The following is a 27,707-nucleotide window of genomic DNA, read 5'->3' as shown; positions in this document are numbered from 1 at the left end:
GGATTGCAGAAACGAAGGAGAGAAGAGCAGGCAGAGGGAGATGGGATTTGAACAGTCTTTAAGATAAATAGCATTTGGGGCAAAAAACTGAAAAGATGCCACTTCAGGGGATAGGGACAATTTGAACAAAGTCCCAGAGGTGGAAGTAAACAAGACTTGTGTAGAGTAAAGGAAGGAACCACAGAGTCTTTAATTTTGGACTGAGATCTCTGGGATTACCACATTCAACATTCTGTTCTCGACAAAGAGAATGAAGCTCAGAAAGGTTCAAATTCCAAGATGACAGTCACTTCTGGGCAAAGTTAAGAATAGGAGTCAGTTTGTTCCTCAAAGTGTGGTTCCTGGACCGCAGTATCATTATCTGGAAGTGTGACAGAATCACACAATCTGACCCAGACTGATAAACTAAGCCAGAACCTGTATTTTAACAAGATCACCAGGTGATTCATATGCACATTAAAGTTTGAGAAATACTGGTCTAGTTCAGTTCTGTCCAAAAGAAATATAATGCAAGCCAAATATGCAATTTTAAATTTGTTAGTACCCACATTAAAATAAGTAAAAAGATACATGTGAAAATTTAATATGCAATATATCCAAAATATTATCATTTCAACATGTAATTAATACATGGTTGATCAGTCTAGACTAAACAGCCTATAAGGGTTTAAGGACAAGCAAAGGGCACATGTGTCTCCCTACTAAAGGCTTTCTCTCCAACAGAGGCTCACTAGCTCTCTGAGGGCAGAATTGAAGCCCATCTTATTCACCACTGCCTCTACAGGACACAGCAAATTCCAGTGCTGAAAATATTTGATTGAATAAATGACTGAATAACTGAATGGATAGCTACTTAATGGTCAAAATTACTTTTAAAGTGTCTCCAGCTCTACAATTCTATGGCTCTAAATATTTATAAAATGATCCATATATAGATAGTTTTCTATTCATTTATTAAAGTAGTCAAGATATGTTAACTGATCTATGACTATATGCTAGGCATCCTGACAAGTACCACATCTACAGAAATAAATCACTAGAAATGCACGATTCAAAACAAGAAAAAAGTATCTTGGAATTTTTTTTAGGTGTCTAATTTTAAATGAAGAAAAATTTTTTAAATTATGAAAGACCCTTTCCCTTCCATTTTACTCATTCAGTACCTAAAATTAAAATAATTAGGCAAGTATTTAAATGTATATGCAACAGAAGAATTGGGCAAAAACCCTACTAAATGTCAGATAGATCTGTACTACTGAATTAGGCACCTCAATACAAGCCTAATGTGTGTCCAAATACTTTTTGCCATGGTGTCTCTGCAACTCCTTCTCCCCAAAGACTTGCAGTATGCTCTCTCCGTGTGATCCCAAGGCAGTCACCTTTGATGGATGTTACTTTGGTTAGGCTACTTCTGGCATCAGGCCTAGCCTCTATTAAGTCTCCAATTGGCTTCCTTTTGTACACAATTTCTTTCTAGAATTCAGACATCTCCATCTTCTGTTACCTTTGCATAAAATTTCCTCCTGCAAATCCCATTACTGGGCATACAGCTGGAGAAAACCATAATTCAAAAAGACACATACACCCCAGTGTTCACTGCAGCACTATTTACAATAGCCAGGTCATGGAAGCAACCTAAATGCCCATCAACAGACGAATGGATAAAGAAGATGTGGTACATATATACAATAGAACATTACTCAGTCATAAAAAGGAACGAAATTGGGTCATTTGTAGAGACGTGGATGGATCTAGAGACTGTCATACAGAGTGAAGTCAGTCAGAAAGAGAAAAACAAATATCGTATATTAACGCATATGTGTGGAACTTAGAAAAATGGTACAGATGAATTGGTTTCCAAGGCAGAAATAGAGACACAGATGTAGAGAACAAACGTATGGACACCAAGGGGGGAAAGCGGGGGTGGGGGGTGAGGGGGTGGTGGTGGGATGAACTGGGAGACTGGGATTGACATGTATACACTAATATGTATAAAATAGATAATAAGAACCTGCTGTATAAAAAATAAATTAAAAAAACAAAAAAACAAAACTAAACTAAAAAACAAAAATTTCCTCCTGCAAACTAGCTTATGTAACATCAAATACTTCACACATGTCACAATTCACATTTGAAGTAAAATAACAAGAAACGATTTTGCTTATTTTTCAGTTATAAGATTCACAAGTCTTATTCCTTTCTACACTGGACACTATCAGCTAAGTCAGACTATGACTTTTTTAAAATTTTAAGCAATTTTAATGCTTTCTTGTCTTCATTAGAAAATCAATAAGATGAAATAAGTATATAACAAACACAGAGTTTTATACTTGCCTATTGTGAATGACTTGTAATTCTGGAAGAAGCTGGTTTTTAAACCACTGATCAAAATCAACACTGTCAAACAGCTCATAAGCCGCTAATCCAACAGCATTATACACTAAGAAGAAAAAATTTAATTTCAGATACTGGGCAAAATGCTAATTGTCCTTATGCAAGAAAATAAGCCTTAAGGACTACTTTGAAATATGTAATATGTTAATAGAGAGAAATCTACAATATGTTAATCTGGGAAATTATTTAAACAGACATTTTAGAAACATTATTTAAGTTACTTTATGTTTTTCTTAAATACTCAGTGCTTTCAAACAGAAAATTACATTCATTTAAAAATATTCAAGTCAAATTATAAAAACAACATCTGCTTCCAAATAGATGCAATATTTTATGCTATGGGGTCCCTAATTATCCTATTTCCAGCCTCTTCTCTCACCACAACCCATTAAACTCCATGTTCCAATTAAACAAAAATACACCCAATTCAAAACTTAACTGGACTTGTTCCTCCTCCCTTCAAGTTTCTGTCCCTACTGCTCCTTCTGTCTGGAACCGCCCCCTCCCCCTTACTAACTCTCACTTATCCTGTGTTCGCACAGAACACTTCTTTAGGAGCCTTTCCCTGGGTACACCAAAACTACCTTGTAGTTTTCCACAGTACTACATAATTACCACCTATTGTAGCACTAATCAACTGATACTATGTTATAATCAACTGTCTGTTTACTTGGCTATCTCCACCACCAGGCAGCTCCTAAATTTAAGGTATCTTTGCATCCCAACTCTCCCAGCATAACACCTGCCACAAAAGAGACACACCATCTTCTGAAGAAATGTTTCTAAATCATTTTCGTTTAACATACCAGCATCTTTGATTAACAGTGCATTCATATCTTCCACGTTAGTGGGCCCTGAAAAAATAAGTATCAGCAAACGTAAATAAAACTAGTTTTTAAAAGATATTTAAACTCAATTTGTTAGTTTCTCAATTCATTAAGTACAATATATTTTGTGATATTAAATATACATGTAGGTGTAAAGAGAAAGTTTAAGTTTTGTTACCATCACCGTTAGAGAACACAGATACAACATGTAAAGCTATATTACAATTTTAAAAAATCATTATAACATATATGGAAAATGTTATGTCAAGCAGCGTTCTAGAAAAATATATGCCAAATTGCTAACTATTGTATTATACCCTGATTATAACAGAAAATTCTTAGAAAGAATAAAAAGATGAATCCCACAATAGGAAAAAAAAAAGAACAAGTATGGACAATTCACACAAGAAGTTCTAAACATAAAAAATAAACCAGGTTATGACAATACATTAAAGGGTTAACAACAAAATGCAAAGTACAAACAGAAAAACGAGAGCCATTACATAATGTGAAAACTTCAGAAAAAAAGCCGGCAGTCTCTGCACTACTCTCCAGAAAGGAGACTACCATGGTTAAGACAGGAAAAAATACAGTTTACTTAGTTAGTATATTTCTTTAGAATAGAAAGTTTTCTAGCAAGTTTATCAAAGCACCTTTCTGCTGTTAAATATGATTTCTTAAGCTCACTAGTCCAATTACTAGAGTTAAGTACAGCCCCAAATAAGCAAATCGCTCCAGAACTAGAAAGAAAATAGCTAAACTGAAATTACTGAAAACCTTACCACCTCATAGAGCAACTTACCACAGTGTAACCTAATTAGCTTACCTACTTTCCTACAGTGGTTCAAGAAAAACTGAAAATACAATTATTATTCAAATTATCCTTAAAAACGAACACAAAAAACTTGACTGATAGCTCATTTCTTCCCTTGGTTTATAACTTAAGCAGGAATACTCTATTAAATTTTTGAGAAAACAAAAGCCTAAAAAGTGAGCTACCCTTTATAATACTACAAACAAGATCAGGAACCTCCTTCTCTACAGGAGATTCTCTTGCTGTTATTTCCTTACATTACCACCTACTCAATACTTGAACCCTTATAATGTGACTCCTGCCCAAGCCAATCAAGTAACCTGTTTAAGACTCTGAAGTTCAGGATAGTCTTTGATAGCTTTCCCTTGCCCAGCAGTCAGTTAATTGCCAAAAGTCAATCAACAGTTACTGAGTGTGCTAGGCACTGGGAACAAGGTGTGAACAACACAGATGTGTTCATGGCCTCCTCTCTGAAATTTACAGTATAGAAGAATAGTCAGTGATAAATCACTTTTTACAAATGAATCTATTTACAAAACAGAAGTAGAGTCACAGATGTAGAAAACAAACTTATGTTTACCAAGGGGGAAAGGGGGGTGGGGTAGGGATAAATTGGGAGATTGGGACTGACATACACACACAACTATACATAAAATAGCTAACTAATAAGAACCTACTGTGTAGCACAGGGAACTCTACTCAATACTCTAATGACCTATATGGGAATAGAATCCAAAAAAGAGTGGACACATGTATAACTGATTCACTTTGCTGTACAGCAGAAACTAATATAACATTGTAAATCAACTACACTCTGACAATAAAAATAACTAAAAAAAATGATAAATCACCTGTGACACTTAAAAAATTTAATTACTTGTGTACAAAGAACAATCATCAAGCGCTAAAAATTTCACTTCATCATTTTCTCTTAAATCCATTACTTTCTTTCCATTCCCACTGCCACCATTCTAAGGCTAATAACATTTATTATTTTAACTTCTTCTCCCACTACTTCCTACAGCATGCTCCAAATAGACTATTTCTCCAACCAATATACTTGACTGCTATTTTGTTTATGCTGCTAGTATGCTTACCACAGCAAAATCTAATTACCACATTCAAGGCCTATCTCATTTGTGAATTGCCCATCCTTGTTTTCTATCTTGAAGGCCACTCTTTCAGAAAAGTACACATTCTGTCTTTCTCAAATTCATGTCTAGTATATGATCTAGGAAATACTGCACTGCACATAGTAGGCACTCAAAATATTTTACTGAACACTAATTAAAAGATAAATCAAAGTATCACAAAATATACCTCACCTTGAAGTGTTTGCATCATTTCTAAAAGTACAGGAGTAAGAGTCTGATTATATTCATGGAATATATCTATAAATAATACTTCAGTGCATGGCTGTTGGGGGAAAAAAATTTCTAATGAAAACAATGGTATACTGCATTGATTAATTCTACATTAAAGCAAAGAATACTCATTCTTAAAACTCTATGTTTCCAATTCTTGATGTTTTTTGAAAAAAAGTTTATTGCTGTTTTTTGTAAACACAGTCAGAAATAAAATCAAATTTAATAATTTAATTATTAACATGGAATGTTTATTTCACTATTTCAATCATTTGGCATTATGCATTCCAAAACACCAAAATGCGAAGAGGAGAAATTTACATGTTTAATGAATAATTCTTTAAATCTAAAAAGCAATCTGGAGCCACATTCATTTACAGAATTATAAATGTCCAGGAATTAATGTTAAAAACTGTATATTTTCTTGGCAATGACTTAAGTAACAACAGCAATTCATGAATTCAATTCACCAGAGTTGTTCTTCCTTTAACAGACACAAAAAGAAATCACAAATAAAAAGAATGATTCATTTTCATTCTTAAAAGTACTGAATCACTAGATGTTTCATAATATAAAGTATAATTAAATGTTGAAGGTATTGTGCTTTATGTTTAAAAAGGAATCTTACAGATATACAGACTGAAATATGTACAGATGAAATGACATGTCATCTCAGATATTTACTTCAAAATAATCTAAGTGGTTTGTAAAAGAGTGCTTCTATGAAACAAGACTAGCCATGAGTTGATAACTGATAAAATATGTTTTGAATACAGAAGAGTTCATGATATTATTCTATTTTTTAATATGTTTAACATTTTCCATAAGAGAAAGTTTTAAAAACTTAAAGCAACAAAATTTTTAAAAAAAACTTTTAAGTGGGCTCTCCTGGTGGCGCAGTGGTTGAGAGTCCGCCTGCCGATGCAGGGGACACGGGTTCATGCCCGGTCCGGGAAGATCCCACATGCTGCGGAGCGGCTGGGCCCGTGAGCCATGGCCGCTGAGCCTGCGCATCCGGAGCCTGTGCTCCGCAATGGGAGAGGCCACAACAGTGAAAGGCCCACGTACCGCAAAAAACAAACAAAATAACTTTTAAGTACTAGTATTTTCTATGGAAGCTTATGAAAGTAAAAACTGTAACACACTTAGGAAAATGATGGCAAATTACGTAAATTATGTAAACACAACAAAAAGAATAGTTCAAAGACCACATTTGATAAATCTTCCTCAAATATTGCCCTTATCAATAAATGTATATTTAAAAAGCATTCTATAACTAAAAGCAATGGGCTGGTCTCTGAGAATCATACTAGATAGTAAGAGAAATAATGTATCAAAAGGAGCTTTATAATTACTGAAATACTTAGGAGGAAAAAAATCATTCTAGCCAAAAAAAGGTAGCTTTCACTGCAAAAACATTTCCTACTTCTGCAATGACAGTTATTTCCCAATCAATTTGTAAAATGAAGAAAAATTCAGTTTGCAAAGCTCCAACTTAAACAAAAATTTCAGATCTAAGTTCATAACTTAATTAAGTACTTTCCTCTCAAATATGGACTCTTGCAATTATGAATAAATGTTCCCTGTCTGACTTAATGCTTGAAATCTTCAATAGAGTATCATTCTCTACTAAGAGTTACAGAAGCATTAAACTTTTCCCTATCAATTTTTCTTTCAATCAATACTCACCCTCAAACTGTATTTCCAAGAATCTCCTCCTGTTTCTTCCACTGCTGCAATTAAAAATATAACAAATGATGCTCTCCACAAATGCAATAATGATGTTTCCAAAATCTCAGTTTGGAAAACAGACTTTAAATAATATCAATATAATATAGCTGTGAACTGCTTTAAAATAACACTGAGAGTGCATGCTTGGGAACACAAGGCCTTACAAAGATTTCTTTACTATAACCTACAGATCGTATCTGTGTACATCATAGTCATCTATCAAGTGCTCATATCCATAAGGATTCTCACTTTCATTAAGAACTCTGTATGGAGGAAAGCTCAAAGAACTTGTCACTCCCAGAGTATGTGACATCACCTGATACACTATCATTACAATCCTGAGAATCATTTCATACAATAATGATGTTTTACAAGTTCAAATGATTAGTCATTTTCCATAAATTTCCTATATTTAAAGTAAAATACTTCAGGGACTTTTAAAACTCTAGGGATTCAGTGTTTCATCTTATAATATTATATTACTGCATTAAAAAAAGCAATAAGAAGCATAAGACTTTAAGAGAAAAAGCAAAAACAAAATATGCATTATACAGTGTAGTGCTGTATTTTCTAAATGGATTAAAATATTTTTAAATGAAAAAGAGAAAAAAGATAAGTCTTACAAAAATGTTTAAGGTGTTCTAAAAATATTGGAAACACGTGTATAACTACACAAAGGCACCCAGCCAAAGGGATGAGTAGAGGTTAAAATCTAGCCTATGTCTGACCATGGCTGAAGCAATTCACACACGAACACTTTATTCACACACAGGTACTTTATCAGGCACACAAGTCCTTGATTTTCTGTAGCAAAGGACCTGATATTCTATCTAGTACTAAAATTCATATAGATAAAAAGAACTCCTATAAAAACGTTTTAATCATCAAAAAATCAATTTTAAATTAAAACTTAAATAGGTAATCCATTCGGCAATTCAGAAATTTTCATCTCCAAACTTCGTTCTGAAGTAAAAATTTCTACAAATAAAAAATAATACAGAATGAACCACAAAGATAATAGAGAAAGACAGTTGATTTTATATTTTTGTTTTAAACTACAGGATATATTCATAACATCTAAAAAATTTTATCTTTTTGGAAAAAATTTTATATACTTGAACATGCATTCATTTTCTCCTTCTCAATTTGTACTAATGGCTAATAAAGAGAGAATGATAAGCTAACTTTTAAAAACCAAGATTCTCAGAACAAAAGTACTACATTAAAATACAGTGTTGTTATACCTGTCATTCAAACTAAATGATACCTATTGATGGAAGGGGGAAAAGAACCATGCAAAGACTGAAAAACGGATACTTACTAAAGCCTTCTGGGTCTTCTTCCCACATTGTCAGTTCTTCTTCAGTTAACAGAAAATAATGAGAGACTAATCTTCTACATATCTCTGTCAAAGTGGGATATGTGAAGAATGCCATTTTAATCTTATGAGCTTCAAGAGTTTCAGGGCTGCTATCTAGAAAAATAAAATTTCCAAGTTAATTGTACAGACATTCTACCCAAGTTGGATTATGTAACTTAAATTTAAAAATACCTCCTATATAGTGGTGTATAAATTTTCATTTATATTATGGACAAATCTCAAAGATGCTCTTGCCTTTATTCATACCACACACACATCAGTCTTGCTTCGTCTTACCACTATAGCTTGTACATTTCCATGCTATATTATCACACCACATTGAAGTGAGTTACTTATGTATCTCTCTCTCTGTCCTACAAGACTTTCTCATTCATCTCGATATACATGTACATGAATGAATTCCAAATACAGTTTACCCTTGAACTTTGCGAGGCCATTTACACTCAGATATTTCAACAGTAAATACTACAGTACTACACAGTCCGTGGTTGGTTGAATCCTCAGATGCATAGGAACCGCAAATACAGATGGCCAACTATAAGTTATACTCAGATTAACCTCCTCATTGTTGGAGGGTCAACTGTAATATAACAAACAATTTAACCTGTCTAGAAGCAACATCACTTTATACAAGGTCAGAGAAAAGTTTTAATTGTACAAATAAATACAGCCTACAAATGAGCTGCAGTGGTTACCGGAGGGCTTCAACTGATCTTCTACTGTGTTGCAAAAGAAAGTTTACTAAATGCACTGTATGGTTTTTAAAAGCTGGCATTCACATATTAAAGGCTCAAATCCTTATCTCTATTTCATGTCCCAGCAATATTTTATTTTTCAGACTTAAATAAATGAATTTCAAAAAACTTACATAAAAATAGCAATTGCTTCACGCTTAGATTAAAATAAGGAAGTGAACAAAATAAAACTACCAGTAAAGCATTACCTTCAAAGTTTTTGGATGGCTTATAAGCATAATTTTTGACAATCATCTTAATAAGATTCATGCACTGGACAATGAATCGTTCAAATGTAACTCCTTCACCAACTTCTGTAAACACATAGCTTACAGAAAATTCCAGTGATCTCTGAATTAGAGGAGTAAATGAAAAGGGATGCTGATCCAAGAAATCCAAAAGCTATAAAGAAATAAAAATTAAAATGTATCAAATTCACATAGGAAATATAATCATTCATAGGTATATCTCATAACTTTGGTAATAAACACTTAGCAAGTTTTGAACCTTGGTGGGAAGTCCATGTATATATGTATATGCAGTTTCACATGTAATATACTTCCTGGGATACATCATACAACAGTGGATTAAATCAGATTATATCTCATTACCTGAACTCTCTATTATTTCTAGTACAAGGTTCAAAATAAACTTACTGCATACTTAATTTGATATCAATGGACAAATGTGATACAAAAAGTACAAGTATACAAAAGATAGGCTTTTAAAAAAGTAATAGATAAAGGCAAAGAATCAAAAAACTATCCTGCATCAACTGTATTTCAATGTATCAAACAGTTGATGAGACAGATTTCTTCCTTATAGAAGAATTCCAGCTAATAAATGCAAAAGGAATAATAGAGTTACATTGCCATCATTTTGTAACCCCTAATCAAACAACAGATCTAAGTTATGATCATCAATGGCTGCTAAATAAGGGAAAGGGTACTGAAGAACTTTACAATAGCTCACTCATCAACTTTAGACAACCAGACACTGTGCATTTCCTGATGTGATGCAATAGGAAATACACAGCATCACCTGTAAAGTATTCTTGTCACTGCCACCCTCCTACCAAAAAAAAAAAAAGGCCTGAATGTGATCAAGCCTCTGTATCTAACTAGAAATTTATAATAAATATGGGAGTAGGAGGGGTATAGAGACAAAGAAATATGTTAAATAACACATCAGGATGTAGGCAGCCAAATCCACAACACGGAAAACTCTACAGGAAATGATCTGTTATCTCAACAAATAAGTAACAAGAAAGAAAGAAAAAGAAAGACATAAAGAGAACCAACACTACTGAATCCTTATTAAAAAAAAAAAACAACTATAAAAAATTTATGAGAGAAATCTGAAAACTGACTAAATATTTAGATGATATTAAGAAGTCATTCCTACTTTTTAAATGTGATAATATTGTTAGATTATATGGTTTTTTTAAATCCTTCCTCACTTAAAGACACATATTCAAATATTTATAGATAATACTATATGAAATCTGGGCTTTGCTTTAAAACAAACAGAAAGGAGAGAGAAGCAGCATACAGGTAAAAACAGAATTGACCATGACCTTATTTTGATAATTGCTGAAGCTGAATGATAACCTCATGTGATTCAAAGTTACTCAGTTCTATCTGGAGGCATATTTTAAATGTTCCAATTTAAAAAGCTTTAATAAAGTCATAAGACCATAAATATGAATTTCATAAATTATATACTCACACTGTGTAGTCCCACTGCCTAACCACATCATTTTGTTTTACTTTGCTATGTGTTTTTTGTTTTTAACTTAAAGGATCTAAGTCAATTTTATCTGGATCTTGGATGAGGTGGGCTTTGCTGCTGAGGCTCTTTGGAACATGAGAGTTGGAAATGAAGACAGAAACTGAAAGTGAGTTGGAAATGAAGACAACTGAAACTGAAAGTAACTGCTACCCAACCACAAAAAATAAGAACAGCTCATTTCTACTCCTTTGCTCCACTGACCCCACCGGGGAACAGACAACCTCAACCCTATTAATGATCCTTCAATGAAAAGGGGGAAATATGCTACAGATTTAGATATTGCCACCTATCTTCAAACACCTGTTTTAGGGCTATGCAGTCCTCCAACCAGGTCTTCCTCACTGCTATACTCAATTCTTTGTACTTTTCCCAACCTCCAAGACCAAAACTTTGTAAAAATTAATATTTTTTATAAAACTTAATTTCATCAGAAATATATACACACTGCCTAGTACAATGCACCCATATAATTATATTCAAAAGATATCTGATATTAATGATGATAATCTGTCATTATGAATATAATGATTTCCTAGTATTATCTACTGCGACACCTTAGCTGCTTTCTGCTGAACTGCATTGCTGTCTTCTTTATCTCTGCTTTTTCCAGTGGGTTTGAGAATAATGAGCCTTACGGGAATCAACTTCTCTAATATTTATTAGGACTGATTTTTTTTTTACATCCAGGTGACATACACTATGATATATGGTATATAAATTTAATTTTTATATGCATTCTAAAGACTTCAAGATACTAGGGTTTGGGGGTTTTTTTAGCTTTCTTATACACAGTAAGAAAATAAGTTACCTTAACACTAAAGTGAAAGTGTATGCTTATTAAAAAATCATTTTCCTTCCTAAATCTGAGTATGTACATTTCATTTGAGAAAACATACTTAAGATCAAAAAAAAACTTACCACTTTAGTAAAAAGAATGATGGTCTTTTCCAGTCTATCTCTACATATATTATCTGTACCTATACTTCTACCTGTTAAAAATACATTTCAAATATTAGTAAAAAATTTATAATATTCTAGAAATTCACAACCAAGACAATGACAAAACTTTTTACAAAAATACTGCTCAGATTTATTTTTGCACATTTTGCATTATGAATTCACTAGTGTGTATTCCCAACTCTAAACAAATAAACAATAAAAATTAAGTTTTTAAAAAGCAATACCAAGACTTGTACTTGACACAGTAACCTTCAGTGCCATATTTCATAAAATTAATCCTAAAATACAAACTGAGCCCATTTCACAGCAAAAGGATAGCAATTTTATCCATAAAATCAGGAATCACAGTTTCAAAATCTAAACTAGTCATATCTGAAATACCTATCAAGCAACATAAGTAAAAACAAAGAATTCAAAGATTAACATAATCATTATTTTTCCTATATCTTCTAACAATTTTCTTCTGATAATTTCCCTGGTATAATTAATTTCTGTACATTCAGAATAATGTCCATCAGCTCATTAACTATCTTGCTCCCTAATCATACTAATCATATTCTGTCTCAACAGTTATGTCATTCTCTTCTCCTGGAAAGACTTCTATTCTTCCTTCTGTTTCCCCCAGGGGGATGACCAGAGGAAAATGACCATTTTTAGGAAAAAAAAAAAACTATATTATATGAGCTGTCTTATTCATCTTTACATGCACAGTACCCAGAACAATACCTGGCAACACACTCAATAATGATTCTACTAAACCGAAAATGACTGACATAAAACAATCAGCAACTCCCTAAAAGTGAGTACACTAAGGTATCTTCTCAGGATAGTAAGTCTCCCAATACACTCACACATAAAAAACATACACGTGTACAGGTTATACATACGTGTGTGTGCACGCATTCGTGTGTATCCTGTGTATGTTATGTGTGTGTATCCTGAGCAAAGGTGCTTATAATCATAGGGAAGAGAAAAGGATAACAAACAGACCACCAGTATAATACAACACAAATGCAAATGCTAAATTCTTTCGTGTGGGAGAGTGGATCAGAAAGGGTCCTATAGGTAAGTCAGAAAGGTTAATAAACAAGGGATTTACAAAATGAATTAACCATTTAAGAACATTTATATCAAACAGATACATAAAATGTACTAAAAGAAACAATCAATAAAAAGTCTAAACAGCATTTGACATAGGGTCTACACTTATTATCTGCTAAACATACTACCGTTGTGGATGTGTGCATGGAACAGAGTAGTAGCAGTAGAAATACAGAGGAAGGAATGGATACAAAATAATTTTATTTTTTAAAAAACATTTCCTCAATACTTAGGACAAGACAGGTATATGAAGACAAAGCTGAGCTTCCAATTTAATTTCAGATAATTAATTACCAAGATAACAAGATTTTAGCCACTCCAGATTTGCAAGTGCCAAGCGGAAGCTATTAATGAGTAAGGATTCTACAGTAAAAACTACTATCATGGAAGTACTTACTGCACTCCAGAAATTGTTTTAGACGTTCAAATATTCCATGTAAAAAACCCTAGAAAAGAAAAAAATTTTTGAAGAGTCTCAATTTATTGTTATAATTTTACCTTACACTTTTTCAGGGAAACTAAAACATACTTATCACATCATATTAAAAAGTTAAAATTAGATAAAAATCATTCCATTATTATAAAATGTCTTCAGTCTTCCACAACAAAATAACTATTTCATCTCCTCAGTGTCTCATTTCAATAACCTAAATCACTTTGCAATAAATAAAAAATTATTTATTAAGCATTCTATTTCACTACATATTCTCTATTCTCCTTACTGTTTTATTTTTTTTATAGCCTTATAACCCCCTGACATACTGTTTATCATCTGTCTCCTCCCTCTAAAATGTAAGATCCTTAAGAGCCAAGAACTTTTCCTTGTTATTTTGCTCTATCCCAGAATCCAGGAATGGTATTTAGCAATAATAAGTACTCGTAATATGAATAAATGGTAGCAATTATTTATAGCAGAGTTCTCAATCTCAAGTATTAAAAACATTAGCCTTCAGATACCAGAAAAGGCAAGACTCACCATTTACCATATGGGTCCAATACACCTTTACCTTTTAATATATATTTTAAAATGTTATGAAAATTTCACAGAAATAGGGCTTTCCTGGTGGCGCAGTGGTTGAGAATCCACCTGCCAATGCAGGGGAGACACGGGTTCGAGCCCTGGTCTGGGAGGATCCCACATGCCGCAGAGCAACTAAAGCCGTGTGCCACAACTACTGAGCCTGCGCTCTAGAGCCCGCGAGCCACAACTACTGAAGCCCACGCACCTAGAGCCTGTGCTCCACTACAAGAGAAGCCACAACAATGAGAAGCCTGCACGCCGCAACGAAGTAGCCCCTGCTGCCACGACTAGAGAAAAGCCTGCGCACAGCAACAAAGACCCAACACAGCCAAAAATAAAATAAATAAAATAAAGTAAATTAATTTTTAAAACTTTACAGAAATAAATATAACAGAATAGTGAAAAACAACTTTATTAAAAATTTTTAAGAATTTAATTATCACAGACGTCTTTGTATCAATAAATTCTGGTGTATAAACATCATAAAAGATGTCACGTGTCCTGTTAGCAAATGAGATGGTCCAGGTTTTTGTCACAAAATACTACACAATGAAGGCCTTCCTGATGAATGACTAACTAGAACAGAATGCTCTATTTCTTCTTCGAAATATAGAAATATATTGTTCACTCATCAATTCCTGAGTCTGAGACAATTCAACTAGGATATCATCACCTGAAGACACAAAGGCTGGGATTTCACTTAGACAATTTCACTATCATCACTAGGGTCTAGAATGCTGCTACCGGTCTCTCTGAGAGCATCCATCTTCAGATTCATGTAAAAATTATGAAACATTTTCCTGTTAGTTTTCTTTTCTCAGCCATTTCGAGCAGGAAATGAAAAATCCTGAACTCTCGACTGTGTTAAATGAAAGCTAATAGTAAAGAGATAGTGTTTGTGGTCTTTTACACCTTCCTAAAAGACGATGCAATACAGTAGACAACACAGTAAGAAAACTGCAGGACAACAACTAATTTCACTATTGCCTCATCCTCTGGCAATCTCATCATTCTTTCATTTTCATACTATTTCAATCTTTTTAAGCACAGTTGAGAATGATAAGTAATGATAATTAACAATAAAATAATTCCTAGGATGATGAAACAGCAGAGTGTTTCAAAACAGGAAAAATAAAATCACCGAGATCCCATATGTATGTTAAATTTATACAGGGGTTCAATGGTCCCATATAGTAGCTACAAGATAGAAGGAATTTTATTCTATTTTCTTTTAAATATAATTTGTGTACCAGTCAGGGTTCTCTAAAGAGAGTAGAAAATTATAAAGGCCATCAATTTTAAGCGCATCAAGAGGATCGGGAACTTACAGAACTAGACCACCGACTAATCTGCAATCCAAATCAACTAATTAACTTGACTATTGTTATGTAATAATAAAGTAAGAACCCCTTAAAATTATCATTAAATGGTCATTTACAGAGCATTTTAATTAGTTGCTGAACTCATTACAAAAATCATTATCTCCCTTAATCCTCACAACATCCAATGGGATATGTACTATTATTTCATCTCGTATTACAAAAAAGGAAACTCAGTATCAAGGAAGATAAGTAAATAGTCTGAGGTCATGTTATCAGGAAAAGGCCAAGCCAAGATTCAAATCCAAATTTATCTGCCTCCAGAAACCCAGATCTCATGACTATCATATAGTGCTTCTTAAGCATCTTTTAAATTCCACGTTATTTTAAAGATCTTTATGTTATTTGAAAAGTTGCCCATAATTTGTTAAAATTCTATTCTCTTTACAACTAGTCAATATACATTAAATGCCACAACACAGCATTTATAACTGAGTAAAGGTTGACGTACAATTTCTGAGACAGAAGAAAGACTCTCAAGGAAAAGCCAAAGGCTCACAAAATAGGGATAGTATTCACTGAAAACTATTATTCTAGTTTACAGAAATATGATTCAAATCAATTCATTTTCACTAAAAAAAACCCTGACATATTCAGTATTTTAGTTAATGTTATGGTGTACTCAGAATAATATTACATAACAAGATAATCACTGAGCCTTCTGACATGTTTCTACCATATCATATAGTCATTCATTTAACAAATAACTACTGAACATTTTTATACTGCAGAGATTGTTCCAAGCTCTGGAGTGAACAGTGAATGAAACAAAGTCTCTGCAGTCATGAAACGTACACTCTAGTGAGGGAAATGAGGGGGAGTTGTCAAACTGGTTTCTGGAAAATGTTCTTTGACAGCATGGCAATAAATATAGATATTTAAATGTATCAGTATTTAAAACTGGGATTGGTTTTGATATATCTTCAGGCAATTTGGTAATATATATCAATATCATCAGTGTGCATACACTTTAACCCAACATTTCCATTTCTAAGAATTTATCCTAGAAGATCACTTAGAAAAGTACACAATGACATATGCACCCAAATGTTCATTCCAATACCATTTATCAACAATTAAAAACTGGAAACAACCTACATGTCATCAACAGATAATTGGGCAAGTAAATTATAGAAAACCTATGATTAATTTTATCATTTTTTTAAAAATTTGTACACCGACAGCAATCATATGGATTTACTATACAATCATTAAAAACATGACATATAACAATATTACTGACATGAGAAAAATATCCCTAATACACTGAGTTTAAGAAAAAGCCAAGTGGACTTCCATGGTGGCACAGTAGTTAAGAATCCACTTGCCTATGCAGGGGACACGGGTTCTAGCCCTGGTCCGGGAAGATCCCACATGCCACGGAGTAACTAAGCCTGTGTGCCACAACTACTAAGCCTGCGCTCTAGAGCCCACGAGCCACAACTACTGAAGCCCGCGCACCTAGAGCCCGTGCTCCGCAACAAGAGAAGCCACCACAATGAGAAGCCCACATACCGCAACTAAGAATAGCCCCCACTCACCACAACTAGAGAAAGACCATGTGCAGCAACAAAGACCCAACACAGCCAAAAATAAATAAATAGATGAAGGAAGGGAGGGAGGGAGGGAGGGAGGGAGGGAGGGAGGGAGGGAGGGAGGGAGGGAGGGAGGAAGGAAGGAAGGAAGGAAGGAAGGAAGGAAGGAAGGAAGGAAGGAAGACGGACCCAAGTAAGGAAACAGCTTGTAGGTCTCATTCATATAAAATTGAGGAAGAAAGTATATCTGAAAGAATATGCATAAGATATCTTAAAGGATAATTAACAAATGTTAGCAATATCTCTGATAGTAAGTTTTTAAATGATTTATTTCCTGTTTCCTTTTCTGAGTTTTTTAACCTTTAGAAAAATAAGCATATAATGCTTTTATAGAAAAAAATCATCTTTACATTATAATGATGTATATTAGCAGTTTCTGAACTCTTTTAACAATAGAACCATTATTTCAATCATAATCTTATGGAAATACAAAATATAGTAAAGATTTAAAACAAAACTGTGACTCCGGTCAAATCTAGTAGGACAGACCCAAAGACCCAATTAAATATACTCTTTCCACAATTCCTATGCAGCCCCCAAGACAATCCAGAGAGTAACATCTTAGCTGACCTAAACTCACTGTGAAAACTAATATAGATCTGAGCAAGTATAATACAATTCCATTTTGTTTAGGAATAAAATTTATGCAGCTATATATTTCTGCATATAGAAAAAGTAGATGACGTGATACCAAAAATGAATATATTTCACAACTTGTTGGGCTTATCAATGGAGTTTTCCCCTCTTATATACATAACTTTTAATTGATTGCAAAGAGCATAAATGTTATGATTCAAGGGGAAAAAAACACATTTTAAGTACATAAAAACAGACAAAGGAAAATACCAAGGATATAAATCAATCTACACTGACCCTGGTAATGTTATCATAGCATTCAAATTCACAAGAGTTCACTTGAATTCAAAGTAACACTCTCAATGCACCACGGCATCTTGAGAACCATCCTAGTTCTACTTCCTCTCCTTCACATAATATTTCTGCTTTAACATAGTTTATGTATGTCTGAAAACAGACCACAAGTCTAAAAGTGTAGTATAATATATACAGAATAGTAAAAAACTAGGTGGTCATTTAATAAAAAACTTTTAAATGAATGCCAAGTAAAAAGAATAAACTTTGTAACATTCAGGAAAATACCAAGCACTTTTCCGAAGTTAGAAAAATTAAATGACTTCTTTCACTTACCATCACCTCCATATTCTTATGAGGTTCCACGAATCCATTAACAGTTAACTTACGCAGCACTGAAAAGTAAAATCAAGCTTTACTTACATCTTTTTTTTCATATTTTTTTCCTATTAAAATCATAATCATAATAGACTCAGAATCACGAAGCCTCATCAAGCCTGGAGGTTAATCTAGCTTAATCCTTTCATTTAATAGATAAAGAAAGGTAACTCCTGGTCACTGGTTGGTTATGAAGTGGGAAAGATGGAACTAAACCCCAGTTATTGTGACTAAGAAGCAACGCTCTTCTCACTTATCATAACTACTCATGTTTTTTAAAACCATACTGCAAAATTTAGTTCAATTTACACAACTGTTAGCACTTCTCACTTGCAATAACACCTACAGGCTAAGTTGAGACGGTTACCTCTATTCCATAAACTTTAAACTATGACTCAACAGTGACCGAAAAGGTTTATTCAGTTTCAGGCTACATTAATGAAAATATAGTACCTCCAAAAAGGGATAAAAAGATTAAACTCTATTTCCAAATCTGGAATAAACTACAGTGCTCAATTACGAGCATCACATTTTACAAGTAAACCAATGTACACAGGGAGACAAGCAGGATTAACAGATTTGAAGTCAGATCTAGACTTAAATCGTAGCTCCAATGTCTAAAACTGTATTATTTTGGGCAACTTTTCTGATCTCACATTCCTCATCTATAAAATGTGGTTATAAGTCCTACTGCATAGGGTTATTAAAGAATTCAATAGTACAATATATGTAAAACACTTAGCAGAATTCAGTAACAACAAGCATGATAGCAGCATAAGACTACCACCTTATATTATCAAATTTAAAGTCATTCACTTTAAGAAAACAACTTTATAGACAGCATTGCTTTCTATATAACTAAAGACTTAGTGTTCATGAGGTGAAGTCTAAGGGCAGTGTAACCCACATACCTACAGTCAATTAACCTTCAATAAAGGAGGCAAGAATATACGATGGAGAAAAGACAGTCTCTTTAGCAAGTGATGTCGGGAAAGCTGGACAGCCGCATGTAAGTCAATGAAGTTAGAACATTTCCTCACACCATACAGCGAAATAAACTCAAAATGGCTTAAAGAGTTAAATATAAGACATGAACCATAAAACTCCTAGAAGAGAAGAACATAGGCAAAACATTCTCTGACATAAATCGTACCAATGTTTTCTTAGGTCAGTCTCCCAAGGCAAAAGAAATAAAAGCAAAAATAAACAAATGGGACCTAATCAAACTTACAGTTTTTGCACAGCAAAGGAAACCGTAAACAAAATGAAAAGACAACCTACAGACTGGGAGAAAATGTTTGCAAATGATGCAACCAACCAGGGCTTAATTTCCAAAATATACTAACAGCTCATACGACTCAATAACAAAAAACAAACAACCCAATCAAAAAATGGGCAGAAGACCTAAATAGACAGTTATCCAAAGAAGACATACAGATGTCCAATAGGCACATGAGAAGGTGCTCAACATCGCTAATTATTAGAGAAATGCAAATCAAAACTACAATGAGGTACACCACCTCACACTGGTCAAAATGGCCATCATTAAAAAGTCTACAGGGACTTCCTTGGTGGCACAGTGGTTAAGAATCCGCCTGCCAATGCAGGGGACACAGGTTCGATCCCTGGTCCGGAAAGATCCCACATGCCGCAGAGCAACTAAGCCTGTGTGCCACAACTACTGAGACTGCACTCTAGAGCCTGTGAGCCACAACTACAGAGCCTGTGAGCCACAACTACTGAGCCTGGGTGCCACAACTACTGAAGCCCATGCACCACAACGAAAAGCCACTGCAATGAGAAGCCCGCGCACAGCAACGAAGAGTAGCCTCCACTCGCTGCAACTAGAGAAAGCCCGTGTGTAGCAACAAAGACCCAACACAGCCATAAATAAATAAATAAATAATTTTTTTGAAAAAAGTCTACAAGTAATAAATGCTGGAGTGGGTGTGGAGAAGAGGGAACCCCCCTACGCTTTTGGTGAGAACGTAAATTGGTACAGCCACTAAGGAGAACCGTATGGAGGTTCCTTAAAAAACTAGAGTTGCCATATGATCCAGCAATCCCCTTCCTGGGCATATATCTGGAGAAAACCATAATTCGAAAAGATACATACACCCTAATGTTCATAGCAGCACTATTTACAATAGCCAAGACATGGAAACAACCTAAATGTCCATCGACAGATGAATGGATAAAGAAGATGTGGTATATACACACAACAGAATACTACTCAACCATAAAAAAGGATGAAATAATGTCATTTGCAGCAACACGGATGGACCTAGAGATTATCATACTAACTGAAGTCAGAAAGAGAAAGACAAATACCATATGATATCACTTACATGTGGAATCTAAAATATGACACAAATGAACTTATTTACAAAACAGAAACAGACCCACAGACATAGAAAACAAACTTATACTTACCAAAAGGGAAGGGGGTCGGGGAGGGATGAATTAGGAATTGAGATTAGCAGAAACATACTATCAGTACTATATACAAAACAGATGAATAACAAAGTCCTACTATATATATAGCACAGGGAACTATATTCAACATCCTGTAATAAACCATAATGGCAAAGAATATGAAAAAAATGTGTGTATATGTGTGTGTGTGTAAGTGAATCACTTTTCTGAATCACCAGAAATTAATACAACATTGTAAATCAATTAAACTTCAATAAAAAGTTAATAAAGTCAGTGTATTAAAATTAGGCTTAGAATGCAAATGTCTAAAGACCTTCAGTTTCATACCCTCAATTATATACAACTCAAGTTACTGCACCATAATAGGAGAAAACAGGGCTCAAGCTGAATCCCTTACCCTGGACAAGATCTTTCCCACCACAGGACCTTGGTCTACACTATCTGGGACAGTGCTTTCTTTCTCCCTTTATCACCAAGTTAACTTCCATTTATACTTTATGATTTTAGTTCAAACATCAGTTTCTCAGGGAAGTCTTTTCTGACCTTATTATCAATCATCATAACATTGTAAGGCCCCCCGTCACAGATGTCATTTTACATGTACTTGTATGACCATTTTATTATATCTGTCTCCCCAGAACCAAGCACCTACCTATAAATATGATGAATGAAGTAATGAACATATGCCTGTCTAAAGGATACTAAATGTACACAGGTATAAATGCAAAGATTACATGTGACAAAAGCTCTAGTCCTAAGTATTTAAGTCATAAAAGCAAAGAAATTTACAGCTTGACAGAACAAGTATTTTAAAGAAAAATGCTATGAGATTTTTCCAGGTCAGGATGCCTTAGAAATGCTAATGTGTATCTAAGACCTTGAGATGCTGTGATATCGAAAAGCCTAAAGCAGGCTAATGTAGAGTAGAACAGCATCATTTGTGTCAGGAGTTAGGCTTTGAAGTCAGTGAGACAAAAAGACTCTACAATCAAAAAGATTCATGAAAATTCCTTAATCATTAAATACAGTACTTACACACTGCTTTATGTATCTAATCTTGTATCAGTTTCTCTAATTCTTTCTGTGTAAACATTTCTAAGGCCTTTTAATATCTTCCTCAAGAATGTTGGCAAAACCATCTCTATTCACTTGTAAAACCACCTGTACAATGGATTGGATTTTACATGTCAACAGTCCTTTAAAATAATTTGTCCACAAGGTTCCCCAAAATGTGTTGACAGTCTGGGGTTTGTGCATCCACTATCTTATCAATGTAAGTGATGCACTGGAGTAGTGCCATTGTAAGGTACTAAGGTGAGTATGATAAAAGGGTTTACAAATAAAACAGAGAATGCAAAATGAGCTGCAGTAAGAAAGAAATAAAGGTTGCTTGAGCTCAAACTAAGAAACACAAGATAAAAGAGCCTCAGCAACCAGAACAGAAGGAAGACAAAGAGAATAAAATGATGGTGAATGTTTTAGAAAGGAAATGAACCTCGGAATACATGCATCAAGATAAGCTCAGCTCAGGGAAGGTGATAGAGATTTATGCTAAGGGAATGCCTATAAACAAAGCATAGGAAAACACAGGCCAAGATAGCACCCCAACAAGCACCTTCTAAAATCCAAGTGAGCCTAAGGTACAAACAAGAAAGATGAGTTCTCAGGGAAAAGAGAGCTGGGAGATAGAGCTCAACTAATAAGCCTTGGGGACAGAAGCTTAGGAAAGTCGACATGACAATAATAATGGTAGCAGCCCAGAATGAGAAATGAAGCAAAAAAGAAGTGCAAGTATTTGAAAGGTATGCATTCAGAGCCATGAAACTCCAGTAATGTGAAAATAACTTAAAGCTATCCATCTGAACTATGTGTGCTCTCATCAATTAGCGTAGAGGAAGAGCTATTCTTACAAAAGAAAAGCAAACTACAAGAGCCCTTGTCTCTGAGGGAACTATTAACGCCTTATTCTTCCACCAGTGCAACTGGAAACAGAAAGTCCATACAGATAAACTATTCGGCCACTATTCTGAGGTATGTTGTTTCAAAAATAAGCATGTCAAGTTTAATAGTACCTTTCAATGACAGGAGAGTTCGTTCTAGTGAACTTAGAACTGCAGCTTCATTGCCAGAAGAAACTTGTTGAAGGAATGTGTCTGTGTGGTGATTCCACAGAGAGCAGGCAAAACTATAAATTCCAGAAGCTAACTGCAAAGATATCAACAAATTTGGTCACAATATTATTACAGATTTCAGTAATCAATTAGACCTATGTAGTAATACGTTTTGGTTTTAAAACTGAGCACACATTTTCAATGAGATTTAAAACAGTCAAGAATCACTTACAGCAACATTTTAAACTTTTTTTAGTCACAAGGCACAGCAGTAAGTATAGTTTACACTGGCTGCTGCTAAGAACACACACACACATGCCCCCCCCCCAAATATTAGTTTCTTGAAACACTGCTTAGCCTAATGCCTGCATTGCAGTCTGATATTTCCTATTTTTACTTTTTTTTCTTCCACTAATAGTTGTAACACTCAGCTTTAAAAACAGAACTGTCACTGAGTTTATCAGATAAATCAATATACTAAGAATACAAAGGAGTTAAATTTCTGTGTTCTGCCAATTCTACCCATATGGTCTTGGGTATTTAAAGCCAAGAACATAACAAGCCACATCACTTGTCAGGCCACTTGCCTAATATGTCCCAGTATTTAAAAACCTGACTCACACTGAGAACCACCTTCCAGTGGTATCTTCATTTTTTTTCCAGAAGATCTAAGAGCAAACCACCTGAGCCTACATGGCAATCTTCTTTAAATAAAATTATACATAAGTGCATATGACTAGTTATCATTAGTACACTTCAGAATTATTTTTTCTTATTTGAGATATGTCATATCAACTAATTAAACACTGTATTTACTAATGTGGTCAGGCATCAGAAACCAGTCAGAAATGCAATCCTATAAATATAATATTTCTATGAAAAAGCAAATTCCACTTCTGTTATTTTAATTCAGTAATCTTAATGGTCTGTGCGTCCAGGTATAGAGAAACAGCTTCACCATACCCCTTGGAAACTGCACATATCTACACAGGCAAAGGCTTAAACCTCAGCTAATCCGAGTATTGGCAGAACATCTTGTGATCCTCCTGGAACACAAGAGGATGAAAGGCTTGTAAGCAACTGCTAGAACACCAATCTCCTGCTCACCTCCCTATCTCCTCTGTTAGATGGTTTCTCATGGCCTCCTGGAATCTGATAAGGTATAAAGTATCCTATCCCACCCCTAACTCTCTCCCCCAGAAGAGAGCTGCAGAATATAATACCACTTAGTTACAGTCCAGAATTGGCTTCCCAGCAATGGGGCATTCCACAACTTGGACTGGAGTCATCCAGCCCCTATTGCTTTGGTCATTGTTTTTAGTGTGTAGACATATAGCATTTGTGACAGAAATCAAGAAAGAAACAGTAGTATGAAAAAACTTTAATATTCTTCTTTGTTTCACACTCCAGTTCTGGAGCTAAGCACCTAGTTTAGGCATTAGGCATCTATTACGCCACAATTCATAATTCTTTTTAGCTAGCCTACAGAAGGGCTCTGCACAAACAACGATGGCTGGAATGAAGCAGCAGTAGCACTACACTTTCAGCCCAAGGGTAAAAGGAAGGAGACAGACAAAGAAGGAAGAAACCACAAGAATTTGGGACGGAATACTGCTAACTATCCTGTAAACACAAGCCCTCCACAAGCTTCTATCTGCTCCAGAAAATACCAACTGATACATGGTCACAAAAGGCTCATCTGGAAAAGAGAAAGTAATAATAAAGCACAAATAGGAGGGATAAAAATATTTATTCTACATTTTATTCTCAAAAATGTAGAAGGGGTAGGGGATATTCAGTTAGACAATATAAAAATAAATTATTTAATGAAAGATTTTAGGTTGTAGTTCATGAAAATCCCAAATACTTGCATTTTTCTTTTTCTAAACCAGAAGAAACAGTGCCACCCACTGACTGCTTAGCAACTTTGTAGAAGCACACAGACTTGACTCCTTGAATATCAAAGGCAAAACATTACAGGAAGTTTTATTTCTTTTAGCATTTTAAATATTCTTAAACTTTTTTAGCCTCAGGACCACTGTCCTCACAATTTTCCCCTAAGAAAAGTGAGCACCAAAAATGTTTAAATCAAAGTCTTGTAATTCATCACTAATAGTGGGGCAATGAATATTATCCACAAACTGGAGCTTTCAAAACCTGCTTAACCTAACTCTAATCAACAAGATAGGGACTTCCCTGGTGGTCTAGTGGTTAAGAATCCATCTTGCAAAACAGGGGACACCGGTTCAATCCCTGGTCAGGATACTAAGATCCCACATGCCACGGGGGCAACTAAGCCTGTGCACCACAACTACTGAGCCCGGGCGCTCTGGAGCCCACATGCCACAACTAGAGAGAAGCCCGTGTGCTGCAACAAAGAGCCCGTGCACCACAACTAGGACCCTACACAGCCAAATAAATAAATATTAAAAAAAAAAAAAAAGATAACCAAAAACTGTTTCAACATGTCAATGGTGCACCAATAAAAAAAGAAAAAGAGAGAACACTACTCTAACTTAAAAAGGCTCCTAAGAAGGAATTAATTCCCTGGCGGTCCATTGGTTAGGACTCCGCACTTTCACTGACAAGGGTGCAGGTTCAATCCCTGGTCAGGGAACTAAAATCCCACAAGCCGCATGGTGTGGCCAAAAAAACAGACACTTAAACATGATCAAATGCTATGTACCTGCCATATTCATTTTTCTGGCTCAAACACACCACCTGTAAACATATTTAAGAACAACGTAGAAAAGTGGTTAGAAGTATTACATCATATTAAATCACTACTTTCACGTGTGTCAAGTATGATAAAAGTTAAATGATTATATATGCTAAGTAACCAGATTAGGCTCAAGATGCAATCACTCATGCTAAACCCCATAGCAGCAAACCAAAACTTAGAACTAAGGTTCTATGCTGGGCTCTCCCAGAAAAGGCAGGTCTAGGTCAACCAATCAGTGCCTGCCTGCTCAACACAAGTTACCTGACCCAGCTCTAAGACTTCTCTTTGCTCCATATGAGGAAAATAACCCTGATTTAGCTATTCAGCTAATTCCCAGTCTAGCTTCCTTGTTCCTGCTCACTTTTGTACAAAAAACTCTTTCAGCTTGTACAGCTCTTTGGAGCTCCTATCTGCTAGACTGGATGCTGCCTGACCCATGAATAGTTGAATAAAAGTCTACTAGGGGCTTCCCTGGTGGCGCAGTAGTTGAGAGTCCGCCTGCCGATGCAGGGGACACGGGTTTGTGCCCCGGTCCGGGAAGATCCCACATGCCGCGGAGCGGCTGGGCCCGTGAGCCATGGCCGCTGAGCCTGCAGGTTCGGAGCCTGTGCTCTGCAACGGAAGAGGCCACAACAGTGAGAGGCCCGAGTACCGCAAAAAAAAAAAAAAAAAAGTCTACTAAATCAGTAAACTGTCAGTGGAAAATTTTCTTTTAACCTTTAAAAAAATAAATCTATCTTTTTACAAATGAATACTCAAGTATTTAGTAATAAAATATCGTGAAATCTTTAAATTACTTTAAAATATCTTAGAAAAAGCAATAAAGCAAAAACAGTGAAATGTTAACTGCTAAATCTAGGTGATGGGTATATGGCAGTTAATATTTTTTCTTTATTTTTCTATATGTTTAAAAAATTCACAAGTAACTCTTAAAACATCCACACATTTGTAACAAAAAAAGGTAGTTACTTTAGTAGTAGTCAGATTTTTCCTTAATATTTAAATATAAATTTGTTTCCACTTAACCATGACATACATATATATCAAACTACCCAAATGTGTCAGGCCAGAAGCTTTGGCGGATTATAAGGTTTCAAAAACAATTTCCAAAGTGCCAATGTCTCTCAATTGATATTTATTAACTTTCAATGAAGGACATTCCTAAAGACCTGTAACATCTGTTACCTACATATTTTTTAAGTAAAATCTAATTTTTATTTTGTTCTCAAACTTGCCACTGGTACACCTCAGGCCCAGGAAGGTCACTGTGGCCCATCTTCCAGATCCCTCAAGTCCTCTACTCCTAGCAACAGCCATAAGGCTGTCCTTAGCTACTGATGTCTAGACAATGCTCTCAGGTATACAGAATATGATCTCAATATGAGGAAGGAGGAAGTGAAACTACCCTCCTCTCCATTTGGGATCCTGCCTTTGTTCACAGCTGCATTTCAGGCATCCAATACAGTGACTGGCAGAGTAGGAACTCAAATATTTGTCAGACAGATAGAGATGGGCAAAAAACAAAGCATAAATCGGCAATGCTTCAAGAGCCCCTTTTCCTAGGACCCAGACAAGAGTCCTTGTGAATCATCCAGAAAGGATAAGCACCATGCTATACTCAAAATCTCCTCTTCTGTTTAGTGCATAGCTTTTTTTTTTTTTTGATCAAGCTAGTCACCTTGACTCTCTCCTCCATTAAAACTTCCCACCAAAACTTTCCTCATATTTATATAAGCCTAGACTCACATGCATGCATGCACGCGCGCACACACACACACTTAAGTCCCCACACAGGCTCATAGCAGAGATGACCCTTTGTGTATTATAGGAGTCACTCTTTAAACAACGTGATTAAAAGCCAATTTGAATTTGGCAGAGCAAGAGACAAGATCTAGAATCAGCATTTAATCAGTACTTGGCATTTAAAATCACCCAAACGAAACTGAAAACAAAATGAATTTAACCTACTTGATGATTTGCTTATAAACACATTTATCTTTTAAATAAATTTCACTATTTTGTAAATTTCCTGGAGGTTCAAGCTATACCATATAAGTGGCACCTTGGCATTCTCAAATTTAACATTCATAACTTCAAC

At 34.9% G+C, this 27,707-nt stretch overlaps 1 protein-coding gene across 4 annotated transcripts in view; it reads right to left on the bottom strand.

Moving 5' to 3' along the window:
- Nucleotides 1-27,707, bottom strand: part of IPO11 (importin 11) — a 244,936-nt gene that overhangs the window by 169,519 nt on the left and 47,710 nt on the right. For all 4 annotated transcript variants that reach the window (XM_022596725.3, XM_089908895.1, XM_022596734.3 and 1 more), the window contains 10 exons: nucleotides 22,849-22,981; nucleotides 18,299-18,357; nucleotides 13,495-13,543; nucleotides 11,955-12,025; nucleotides 9,455-9,647; nucleotides 8,452-8,604; nucleotides 7,089-7,132; nucleotides 5,361-5,451; nucleotides 3,201-3,248; nucleotides 2,335-2,440 (listed from right to left, as the gene is read on the bottom strand). In XM_022596725.3, the coding sequence (XP_022452433.1) occupies nucleotides 2,335-2,440; nucleotides 3,201-3,248; nucleotides 5,361-5,451; nucleotides 7,089-7,132; nucleotides 8,452-8,604; nucleotides 9,455-9,647; nucleotides 11,955-12,025; nucleotides 13,495-13,543; nucleotides 18,299-18,357; nucleotides 22,849-22,981 (947 nt within the window). The remainder of the gene's footprint in view (nucleotides 1-2,334; nucleotides 2,441-3,200; nucleotides 3,249-5,360; nucleotides 5,452-7,088; nucleotides 7,133-8,451; nucleotides 8,605-9,454; nucleotides 9,648-11,954; nucleotides 12,026-13,494; nucleotides 13,544-18,298; nucleotides 18,358-22,848; nucleotides 22,982-27,707) is intronic.

The sequence above is a fragment of the Delphinapterus leucas genome, chromosome 3 (assembly GCF_059928025.1).
Source record: "Delphinapterus leucas isolate spDelLeu-1000000601 "Yukka" chromosome 3, BTC_Dleu_Yukka2, whole genome shotgun sequence".
In the NCBI taxonomy this organism is placed as follows: domain Eukaryota; kingdom Metazoa; phylum Chordata; class Mammalia; order Artiodactyla; family Monodontidae; genus Delphinapterus; species Delphinapterus leucas.
Note: the sequence above shows the minus strand (reverse complement) of the source record. Positions and strands in the feature narration are given on the sequence as shown.